This window comes from Mastigoproctus giganteus, chromosome 11 (genome assembly GCF_048544385.1).
Source record: "Mastigoproctus giganteus isolate SK-2022 chromosome 11, ASM4854438v1, whole genome shotgun sequence".
NCBI lineage: Eukaryota > Metazoa > Arthropoda > Arachnida > Uropygi > Thelyphonidae > Mastigoproctus > Mastigoproctus giganteus.
In genome coordinates, this window is record NC_143585.1 from 14,494,816 (window position 1) to 14,507,570 (window position 12,755).

Genomic DNA, 12,755 nt, shown 5'->3' on the forward strand with positions numbered 1-12,755 from the left:
ACATTCTCTGGCTTAAAATCTCTCTCCCACATTCTATCAAATTCATCTGTTGCCTCTATTATTCTCCCAACTCCACTAATCGCTTGGAACTCTGACTTACTCTCTTTGAAACTTGACTTTCTCCAGTCTAACTTTCCTAAGAGTGAGGAAATTTTCACTGGTGATTTTAATGATCAAAACTCCAGTTGGCTTCCATTTGTCATAAGGACCCAGAAGGTCAAGATGCTGAGGCTTTTGCAATTACTAAAGACCTTGCACTGATTGTTCATTTACCTAACAGAATACCAGACAATTCTAACCACACAGCCAACAAGCCTGATCTTTTTCTCACAAACAACCCTTGTAAGTACACGGTCAAGGTGAGTGGTCCTCTAGACACTTCAGAACAAACTTGGTGATGGTCACTTTTCAAAATGGAGCCTTTCTCTTGTGGTCATTCCCAATCTCGTTTGTTTGGCATTACAAGAATACAAAATGGGATGATCTGTGAGATTTTTTTCTCTTTTCCTTGGTTGGATTACTGTTTCAAAACAGACTGTATCAGTGAAATTATTTTTGTAGGAATCCTTTATTCCACACTCCACCTTAAAATTTCATCCTTTATCTAAAGCTTAGTTTTCCAATTTATGTGCTAAGGCTGTTCACAAGAGAAGAATGTTGCATATCGTGATTGGCTTGTATCCAAATCTTTAGGTTTATTTTCTGCCTACACTAAAACTTGTAACAATTGTAAAGCACTTATTAATCAGTCCAAACTAGATTTCGAACATGCTAAGAGTAGAAAACTTGCTTCTTGTCAAAATGGAAGCCTGAGCATTTTGGTCTCTTGCAAAAGCTATTGGCTGCAACTTTTTCTCATCTCTGTTCCCACCTATGTCAAAACCAGATGGTTGTATTGCCACTTCAAAAAGGATAAAGCTGACCTGCTAGCATCCTATTTTTCTTCCAACTTGTGTATTAATGATCTTGGTAAATGAACTCCCACCATTCCTAGTACACTCCACTCAATGCTTCTTGTGGTCTTCTGTCAAAGGGATGTCAGAAGAATTTTGACGAATCTTGATGCTAAGAATGCTCCAGATACTGATGGTATTTTTCCACTTGTTCCGAAAACCTGTGCTCCTGAACTTACTCCTGTTCTGTGTTCCTTTTTTTCACTTTCTAATTGCAAAAGTGTTCTTCTTCCTGCTTCAAAATTTTCTGATATCCAGCCAGTTCCTAAAAAGGGTGACAAATCCTTCCAATCCAATTACCTTCTCATTGCAATTACTTCTACTCTTTCTAAAATAATGGAGAAATCAATTAACTGCCAACCCTTAAACTATCTCGAAACCTTCCACCGGATCAACGATTGCCAGTATGGATTCCGTCATTATTGATCCATGGGCGATATTCTGGATTATATTACTCATTTATGGTCAAATTTGATGGAAAAGTTTTGTGAAACTTACGCAATTGCCTTTGACATTTAAAGGCATGTCTGGCATAAAGGTCTTCTAAACAAGCTTCCATTTTATGGTTTGCCAACTTTTTTTTAAAAATGGGTATCCCATTTTCTCTCAGACACTGTGGGTGATGGTGGATTGATTTCTGTCTTCTAACATCTCCACTAATGCAGGTGTTCCCCGAGGTTCAGTTCTTTCTCCCACTATCTTCTTCCTGTATATTAATGACTTTCTTCCACTGACCAGAAATCTTATCCATAGTTTTGCTGATGACAACACATTGCATTCCACCTTCCAGTTTGAGAAACCTTGTCCTGCTCAAACAACTTCAACTTCTCGAATATCCACTACCAGTTCCTAAAACGTTTCAGGTAATTCTCCAGTGGGGGAAAGATAACTAAGTTGATTTCAATCCTTCTGAAGCTCAGTCCTATCTTATATCTCACAAAAAGGATTCTTCTGCTCCTATGCTTATCTTCGATGACACTCTGATTTCAGGGTAATCCCTAATATATCTCTATTAGAGATTACCCTGACTTCTAATCTCTCTTGGCATAAGCACATTACAAATATTGCTTCCTCTGCATCTAAAAAATTGGGTTTTCTCTTTCACTGTCAGTGTTTCTTTTCTTCCAAACAGCTGTTCATTCTGTACAAATCGCAAATCTGCCCTACCATGGAATATTGGTCTCACATCTGATGCAATGCCCCCAAAACCTCTCTCGGGTTTCTAGATTCCATTCAAAAAAGGGCAGTTAGATTAATTAATGATTCATCTCTAACAGAGGCTCTCCACTCTCTGTCTCACAGATGTTCTGTTTTTGCTGCCTTCCTTTTCTATAGATACTTCCATGGGCACTATTCTTCTGAACTGGCTTCAATAATTCTCACTCCCTATTTCAAAGCAGTCCGAACATGTGCCGCAACCAGACATCCCTCTACTGTCCAACTTCAAACTGGCAGAACAAACTTTTCTTCTCCCTCATTTATTCATTCAATTTCCATTTTCTGGATCTTCCCCTCATATGCATTTTCTGAAAATTACACGCTACAGAAGTTTAAGTCTAATGTCAACAAATATCTTCTTTCATCGTCTCAACCTCCAACCTGTTCACAGTACCAAATACTATAGGTTCTAACACCTCTCGTGTTTGGGGTTTTCACAAAAAAATAAAAATAATATTTAATGGAACATAATGCATAAATCCCACATTTGTAGTGCTTTTTATTTTAAATCTACATATTTTTCCCCCTGACTTTGTATGGTTGACAAGTCACTTGTACAAGTACATTTAGAGAAATATTCAAAAAGAGTGCTGAATTCTTGAAAATTCCAGATTTTTGAGGGTCTATAATTCAATAGAAATCAGTGACACATTTAGTTCTAATTCACTTCAAATGTTTAAGCAATATATTTAAAAAACTTTGATTATAAGTAAATTTAAATCAATAACAATCTGATATATTACCTAACATCAATATCCCAAACTGGATAGCCATGTCCTCGATACAGTGCAACATTGGTACGACTTTTTAAATTCCATGCTCTAACTGCAATGTAAAAAAATTTCATATCAATAGAGAGAACATTAAAATCAGACAATTATGGTAATTTTTAAGTTATGTTTCAACCTAAGCATATTTCTGCCACAGTTTTGACTATTTAGACTTCCATCCCTTGTCGTGGAAGTTGATAGCCTAAATAAGTTTAAGGCTCAGCTGGACAGGTATTTCGAACGAACAGAGGGGTGAAGTGGAAGTGGTTATTTTTTATTTATTTATGTTACTTTTTTTTTGGCTGATGCTGCATAAGCTTGCTTTCTTGCATCAAATGCCTCTACTAATGCTAATTACAGTGTAAACAAATCAGTCAGTCAGTCAGTCAGACAGACAGAGAGAGAGAGAGAGAGAGAGAGAGAGAGAGATCTGAAAAATGAGACAATGTTCAGAAAAATAATTTATTTATGAAAATCATTCAAAATAGTCTCCATGGGGCTCTATATACCCATTACATCTCTCTTTTAATCATTAAAAGCATTCTTAAAATTCTCCAAAGTTATCCCAGAAAGAGAAAGAAATCAGCCAGAGCCAAATCACCAGATTTGGCTCTGGCTTTTCTGAGATCAGCTTTCGTTCTTCTCTGAGAACTGCTTTCAGCTTTCACAAAAGAGAGATTACAGATCTCAGTAATCTTCAAACAATTAGTGCAAAATATGCAGATGTATTGTTCTTCAATGTAAACTTAAAATGTAAATGTAAATTTAAAATGTAAAACTTAAAATGTAAATGTAAATTTATTCATGAAAGTCTGGTCTGACCTTCAAATTATTTTGCAACACTCATTCCATCACTTTTAAATATAATTGTTACAAAGAGTTCAATAGGGCACACCAAAACTTTCATGAAAATGGCTGCTGGCATCCTACTTTTCTTCTAACTCAAGCATTGATCAATCATCACGTATTGATGATCATCATCTTAAGGATCTAGTGCTTTGATCACTCCCAGTTTGATATGGTGGGACAGAATCAAGATTTTCTTGGAAACAAGGGTTTATTTACTACATTGTGCACTACAATGCAACTCAAATTTGGTAAGCCATTATCTTTTTTTTTGCCTTGCTGCCCAAAGGCAGAGAAAACAAAGGAACCTTGCAAACATGGAAGGAACCCCAGCATCTTAATCTCTACAGACATCCTATTTATACTGAATACCTGTATCTATCTAATATGAAAGAGATAGACTTCTGGTACCTTTTAATCAAAATATCCTTTAAATCACAACAAAGCAAAACAAAATATTGTTATGCATAACTTAAATGCATAACAGAGTATTGTTATGCATTTAAGTAACATATATATATATACAAAAACACAAAACAATTAAATATAAACAAACATTTTCTCGTTACATAATGCAACAAGACAAGTTATTAAGGCAGAATATAAGATGTCAAGTTCTTGAGTTTATGTCAGATAAATGACAAATTTTTTGGCTTTTATATTTTTCATTTCTGACAGAAAAACTCTTTCCTTCAATGGTATGAATTAGGGCTTGCATAAAACCGAGAAATTTCAAAACCGAGTTTAACCAAAGTTTACTCTTAAAACCGATTTTCTCAGACTGAGGGAAAATAATTAAAAGCTTATAACACAGGTATTTATTTTATCTTGGGTAGATTGTACAAATCGTAATCAAATCTTTTAAACAAAATCTATCACCTCTTATAGTAAAAGAAATAAAAAAATTAAAATGCGCCAAAAAAGTAACCAGCTTGAGATTATACAAAATTACAAAATGCATTCAAATACTTTGAATAAAACTATCTTCTCATATAGTAAACAAAAAAATAATAAGCCCTATAATAATAATAATAAATAAAACTAATGTGAAAAAAAAATTGCTTGGGGAAATTACTTTATTTATTGCTCAGCTTTTTTCTGAAAATGATCCTTTAAAAAACACAGTATATTAAGAATTTTTCCTGATAGACTTGACCTTATTTTTGTGTTAAAGAGACCAGTAACAAAAAACACTCTCTCAGATTGGACATTTGTTGGTTTAATGGTCAGCAGTGCTCTATAAACTTTCTCCAGCTTTTCACTTCTACTGCTAGTTGCCTCCAAAATTTTAAATTCTTTGCTGATTTCCAATTCACTCAGATATTTTGAAGGCTCTTCAGTTAATCTCTTTATTACACTATCATACTTTCGCACGAGTGTATCTCCAACATCGGAACTAGACGAGTCTTTGCTTTCTTCTAAAAGAACAGTTCGTTTATTTTTAGTTTCTTCATTCAACACTAAGACTCCTTCGGAATGTTTTGCAAATAATCTGATAAATCTCTTCAGCATGCTTTTTCAAAACTTGCTTACTTGAAACATCAAAAGTTCTTGAACCTAAATCTTCTTTCCTAAACTTTTTGGTGTTGTGTAGATAGCTCAGCAAAGCCACAGTTGGGCAATTTTGTCTTGCATTGTAACACTGCAAAAGGCTTTGGTGAAACTTTAAAGCAAATGGGTTTTCTGCTGTATCAAGCTTAGCAAGCAGAAATTCTATTGAAGACTCTGCTTTAAGTAAGTCTGTATCTTCTGAGGTTATAGCCTTCAGAATCATTTCAACTGGTCGCAAAGTTTCACATAGCAATTCAAGCGTTTTCCAGTCACCGTCAGACACAGCTTCAGTTGACAATACTGCACACAGAGCATTTGGAATGCAATTTTTCAATTTCAAAAATCTCTCAATCATATAGAATGTGCTATCACATCTAGTCTTGCAATCTAATATAAGTTTATATTCTTTCCCATTAAATTTTGCTTTAACAAAATTTTGTAATATGTCATTTTTGGTAGGCGATTTTCGAAAAAGCTTGCAAATTTTTCTGACTTTGTTAATAGTTTGTGCAATATTGGCCATTGGATTGAAGAAATAAATGAGCTCATCGGTAAAGTCGGTTTGATAAAGCATACCTTGCTGACTTTCTTCAACTTCTTCATCATCACTACTTTCTTCATTATTTTCATTTTCTTCACTGTCTTTGGGAGACTCAGAGACTGTGGCACCATAATCTTTATGAAAAAGCAATAATTGATTGCTTTTTCATAAAGTACATCTATAACTGACAGATGTATACAATGGGCTATACATTGTTGATGATTAGGCATAATTTTCTTGCCAAACTTAATCATCATTGCTGCTCCATCGGTGGTGCAGGCAACAATATCCTCATCCAAGTTCAAACCAAATTCCTTCAAGTGTGTCCATTCACAATTTGCTCAGTTCTTCTGCTATCAAGTGAACCATTAATCTCAATAAGACCTAACAACCAATGATTGTCTTTTGAATGCACATTTATATTCATATACCTTTTATTTTATATAGACGTATATTCGTCTAGAGTCAATGAATACCGTGCACCCAAAACCAATGAATTTTTGAAATGCTGAATGAGTTCTTCTTTCTTAGTTTTATAATAATTCAGAACTATATTTTTAATTCCATTCACTGAGGCTGGTGGTAATTTAACGTATTTATTTCTCTGAAGGTGAAGGCTTGATTGTATAAACTCGCTCTTGGCAATTGAATTAAAAGAAAATCCATCTAAAGCAGCTAATTTTGAAATCTCTTCTTCCATAAATTTTTTAACGATAAAGTTTTCTAATGTTCTTACCATTTTTACGGGAGGTTCACTGTTATCTTGTTTAATGTCAATCTGATGCATTTTCTTTAAATGCAACATCAAAGATGATGTAGATCCTCCAGACGACTTCATTATCTTCTGACATTTCAAACATTGTGCTTCATCTTTTCTTTTTAAAGCAAAATAATTCCATAAATTTGATTTCATCTTAGACATATTAAGAGTAATAAATATTAATTAGTAGGAATTTATATCACAAACAATTTTAAATAAAAATATTGAAGATAACAAAGGCACAATACTATGAGTCACTCCCGTAAGCACTGAATGAAGAGTCTAAACGAGGCAAGTTTCAAAATTTTCACGAAAGAAATTTTTTATTTATTTATTTGCAATTTTTTTTTCCTCCAATTAAATCTATTGTATTTTCAAAATTACATAAAAGCTAAATTTGGTGAAGCTGCTCTTTGGAGAACATTTGATCACAAATTTAATAGGAATAAAGAAGCAAAAAACTTTCTACGATTGAAATTTGATGCAATATTCAGCGAATCTGTTTCTAGTGGGTAACCATCAATAAGGCGCGTTCCATAACTTGCCTGGCGAACAAGATAGATGGAACGGAGAAATGTTGAGCATTTTCTTTTACGCTATCGCTCCGACTCACTCAGTCGTAAATGAGTACAACTGCATCATGCCATGATACAGGCGGGAAGATAAAAGGTACCCCTCCTAGATTTGGGCCACTTGCCCATGAGATTCGTACCTAAACATAAAATAAAAAACATGTTTAAAACGTAAAGCAGTTGAACGATCCAGACAAACGAACAAACAAAATTAAATGTGCCTAACAAAAAACTATATTCAAGGGCTAAACTAAAAAAATATTAGAATCCGGTTTTAGAAGCTCGGTTTCGGTTTTAACAACTCAATATGAAAACTGGATTTAACCGGTTTATAAAACCGGTTTGCAAGCCCTAGTATGAATCTGTATCATACTTCTCACCCCTCCCATCCAAAACACCATTCCATAACCATCTCAATTTCTACTGTCTTCCAAACAAATTCCTTTTCCTTTTATATTTTGAATTTAAGTACACAGAACATATTTTGACCTAGAAATACAAACAAGAGGAAAAAAGCAAACTAAACCTAAGCTACAAATAATCTTGACAGTTAAAAACACGAATTTAACAATATTAAACTGTAAGACTAAATAAGTAAGAATATTTTAAATTAAGAAATATGACAATACAGCTTGTCACAAACATTTTAATTTCTGATGTTTTTTTTTTAAATTATACTCTGCAATGAATTATTTATATGAATGCATACAGTAGCTAAATGAAGGGCTCTTCTTCTTTCCAGAATTTACCTTTACCTTTAATGTTTACCTTTACTGGTGATGAATCACATTTCATCGCTAATTACATCACCACACGAGTTTCTTGAAAGAAACCCATGGATCTGCATCACATATGTATAAATTTCCTCACAAATTTAAGTCATGAACTGTTTCTGAAGAGGTATGAGCATTCTTAGCACCCAGCGAGAGCTGACTATTGACATGGCCAAGTGTTCGTATGGGATGGTCAGTGCCAACCACTGAGAAATATTATGTTCTCAGACAGTTTCCAAAGGCTTGCTGAGTATAGTCATTCATTTGGTTATCTGAATAAATGAAAATATTTTGGTAATTTCATATGCTGTGGTGTTGTTATTTGCACTTAAGTATGAATTGAGAGCTACTGCAAAAAAGAAATCCTGAGGGACAACCACCTTACAAAATTCCATTGTAGATATTAATTTCTGTCTTAATTTTGTTCCCAATTAGTTTTAATGTTTCATTATTAATCAATTTAATTAGTATTTAAATCTGGTTAATGCATTAATATTTATATTAATGATTGAATATGGTACCACCAGACTGCTGCTGTAATTGATTGTGAAGTGCTAAATTTACTTGTGTTTCAGTGCTTTGATTTGATTCTGATTCCTAATTTCAGGCATCATTTAACACAATTTGAATAATCTTTTCTGTACATGCTGTCTCTTAATGATTTCATAAAATCCCTCTGGGTAGTCCTCAAGGGATTACCTCTTTCGTACAAATTATTATCTTAACAACAGCTGCCAATCAAACTTCTAATTTATATTAAATAGGTTGTTTGGGTCCTCCTTTACTAAATACAACAGCTGCCAATTAAATTGTAAATTTATTGATAATTGAAGAATACAACAGTAGTTGTATAAGTGTAAAGTGTAAATTGAAGAATACAACAGCTGCCAATTAAATTGTAAATTTATATTGACATAGCCTTTTGGACTATACTATACGTGTTTTGCCAATTTTATGGTACTCATGCAATATAAAATGATTAAAATTTTAAAAGGTAAGTTATTAGAATAAATTCTCCATATAAGTTATGTAATGTTTTTCATTACATAACTTTCATTACATAATGAAAGACACCTACCAGTGGTATCCTCAGAACAAGAAAACAATAAATCAGTCTGTGGTACAAAGCTTAATCCATATACTGCTCCTCCATGTCCTCTCAAAACAACAACAAACCTTAAAAGAAATAAAATAAACATAGACAGTTTTTACATCATATTTAATTAAGCAATCAAGGTTGGTAAAAATGACCTATACACCAAGATAAAATAGATAAAATCTTATCATGTAAAGAGTTGTAGATAATTTGCATAAATCTTTATAGATAGCCCCATGAAGAAAATGACTCATTCAAAGTCTTGATTAAAGAAATTGAAGGTAATTAATATGCTGGAACTGATAAATTTTTAAACTGTATTACTCATACTGAATAAACACTGGTATTTTGATAGATAACTCTTGAAAAGTATATAACACTGAACCTACAGCTATTGATATCTTCACAGCTGAAATCACAATATAGTAGCCTGATATTTAATCTTGTCATACTACTAATACCAATTGGTGCTCCTGTCTCTATTTAGTATTATAGTTTTAATTCTACTGTGATTGGGTGAGCATTTTGTTTTGTTAGCTACTACAAATAGAGATATGTCATTTGTAGTTCAAACATTTTCTATTAAAATTTATTGTTTACAAAAGATGCTACAAGCTGTCAACATCAGTTTTCCATTGCCTTGTCTACACTGACATTATCAGGAAACACTTCCAGTTCACCATTACTAATATGAAAATCACAATGATAACCTTGGATTTCCTTGGTTTCAGCTTCCTTTTACAGGCCATTCAAATTGCACAAAAGAAGAAAAAAATTTTTTTTCCCATTAGTTTGGTCTTTTGGTCCTTTTTTTTTTTTTTTTTTTTGTGTATACAACAGCAAGATTACAATTGCCGAAAAAGTGAAAGAGAAAACATCTGCAAAATTTATGATTTGTAGGTGCAAAGATAAATATTTACAAAAAACTTCACACAGGTAAAGTGCTTTCAAGCCTGTCTATCTTAAGTATATTTTTATTAGTGCTGTTGCAATAACTTTCTTAAATCAGTTAGAATTATCCATATAAGAATTTTAAATTACAAAACAAAATAAAACCTACCAATGCTTAAAAAAAATTAAAAATATATGTTAACCCTTTAAATGATATTCACCCTCACTTTTTACATACACAACTAAAAAGCTGATCTATATTCACTTACAACTAAACACAGAAAATGGCAGGTGTTTCAAACATATGTTCTAGGCCCTTCACCTGTGCCCAAGACAATACCAGATATCAAAAAACCAACAATAACTACCAAAGAATAAATCTTAACTAATTTCAATTTGGAAAAAAAAAAAAAAAAAAAAAAAAAAGAAGAATACAGTCGATATAACGAACCTCCAGGAGAATGAGAAAAATGGTTGTTATATCAGAAGGATGTTATGTCGATTGTTCATAAAATCCCCAACAAAACAAGAAAAAGCTTAAATATTTAATATAATTCTACTAATACATTGTAATATAATCTTATTTATAATATGTACTACAGTATTAAATTAATAGAGGAAGCATGCAAAATTTCACACATTGCATCATTCAAGGCAGTAAATCCTGCATCTCTGAAGCAGTTGGCGATCGATTTTTCATCAGCTTCATTCTATACTTAAACACAAACACATTGCCTGCAGGATGCCGATTTCACATTGAATTTTGCTTTCGAGACATAGCACAATTTTATTTAATAGCATTCTTCAGTAGTTTTTCTTAAAAAAAACTGGATTACACCTTGATCAAGTGGCTGAAGAACTGATGCCACATTTGGTGGTAGGTACTCGACAGTGATTGCATGTAGGTCATTTACTTGACAATGAGGAGTACAGTTATCCACCAATAGCAAAAGTTTTCTATCCTTCTCACTCGTCCTGCAATCTAAGTCTCTCATCCATTCTTCGTAGATTTGTGATGTCACCATGCCTTTTGGTTTGCTCAATACATAGTTGGTAATGTCTTCAAACCTTCAAAACATCAAGGCATCTGGGATTTCTCAATAATTAAAGGAGGAAGCTTCAATGTGCCAGTCATGCTTGTTGCTAGGAAAACATTAATCCGTTGTTTGGCCTTTTTTTCTGCTACTACATTTCTCACCTTTAATTTAAGTGTTTATCTGGTAGCAATTTAAAAAAAACAGTCCAATTTCATCAGTACTGCAGATGTGGTCATATATCAGCAAAACATTTTTTAAACAATTTTTCTTCCATTCCTTAGTAGCGTCAATGAACATGGCTGCACTTTCACCACATACTTTTTTGAAAGACAGACAAGACAAAATGAGTCTTAAATTTCCAGAACCATCCATCTGAACTTTTAAATTCTTCAATATGCATTTGATGTGCAAACAATTTAGCCTTATCTATTAAAAAGTTGCCATCTATGGGAACTTTTTGTGCATGCATCATCATTAGCCTTCCAAAATTATCTTTTCAAGATCCGGATACTTCGCCTTTCATGCTCAACTTCTACCAAGTGCAGCAGCAGATTTCTCTAAACTTTCAAAATAATGAACAGAGTAGTCTTGGGAATGCAGAACTGTTTGGCGATGTCAGTCTTAGAATGCACACCGTTATCTACAGCTTCCAAAATCCTAATTTTCTGAGATTGGCAAAGCTATCCACTTTCTTGAAGCCATACCAATAAACATACACTTAACTGACTTTTAGCCAATGTTCATTTGATTAGTGCACTGAGAAATTTTAAAAAATGATTTCTCACGGTCAGGCTGCAATTACTTAATATATTTGAAGCATTTTGTCATTTTTAAATGCATATATAGTAATAAGAAAGTGGCAATTCAGATTAAGAGGTAGAAATTTATGGTCATTATAGAGAAATCCTTTAATTTTCAAAGTTGTTATATTAAATGTAAAATAGCATTAGGTTAATGACGTTAACTGAGAAAAACCCAGTTTTTTTATATGCAGAGGAAGCAATATTTGTGATGTGCTCATGAAATGAGAAATTAAGTCAAAGTAATCCCTAAAAAATATGTGATCTTGTTTAGAAATCTGAATATCATCGAAGACAAGCATAGACACAGAAGAATCCCTTTTGTGAGATAGTTTTAGAAGGATTGATATTAACTAAGTTTCCTTTGTCTCACTGGAAAATTACCTGGAGATTAGCATTTAATTGGTATTGGATATTCAAGGAGTTGAAGTTGTTTGTGCAGGGCAAGATGGGATGCAATGTACTGTCCTCAGCAAATTTATAGATAGGATTTCCAGCCAAAAGAAGGTTATTAATACACAAGCAGAAAAGAGTGGAAGAAAGAAATGAACCCTAAGAAACACCTGCATTAGCAAAGAAGTTAGAAGAGAGAGAGAGAGATGTCTACCATCACCTGCAGAGGAAACTGGATATGCAATTACAAAGAACAGTTGGCAAACCATAAGACAGAAGCTTATTTAGAAGACCTTTATGCCAAACATGATCAAAAGCCATTGAAATACCAACAGCAACTGCTTGAGTTTCACTAAACCGTTCAGCTGAATTTGTCCACAGAATGGCAACATAAGCCAGAATATCACCAATGGATCGACAATGATGGATTCCATATTGGAGATCATTGATCAGATGGAAGATTTCTAGACAGTTTAAGAGTTGGCAGTTAACAGATTTCTCTATTATTTTAAAAAGAGTGGAGGTGAGCGCAGTGGAACAATAAATGAATGAAT

General features: G+C 33.2%; 1 protein-coding gene across 2 annotated transcripts in view; it reads right to left on the reverse strand.

Moving 5' to 3' along the window:
• The window catches only part of LOC150077731 (TAF5-like RNA polymerase II p300/CBP-associated factor-associated factor 65 kDa subunit 5L), a 157,697-nt gene that overhangs the window by 58,712 nt on the left and 86,230 nt on the right, over positions 1–12,755 (reverse strand). For both annotated transcript variants that reach the window (XM_090384735.1, XM_090384734.1), the window contains exons 9-10: positions 9,063–9,160; positions 2,915–2,996 (exon numbers count right to left, since the gene is read on the reverse strand). In XM_090384735.1, coding sequence (XP_090240861.1) covers positions 2,915–2,996; positions 9,063–9,160 — 180 coding nt within the window. The remainder of the gene's footprint in view (positions 1–2,914; positions 2,997–9,062; positions 9,161–12,755) is intronic.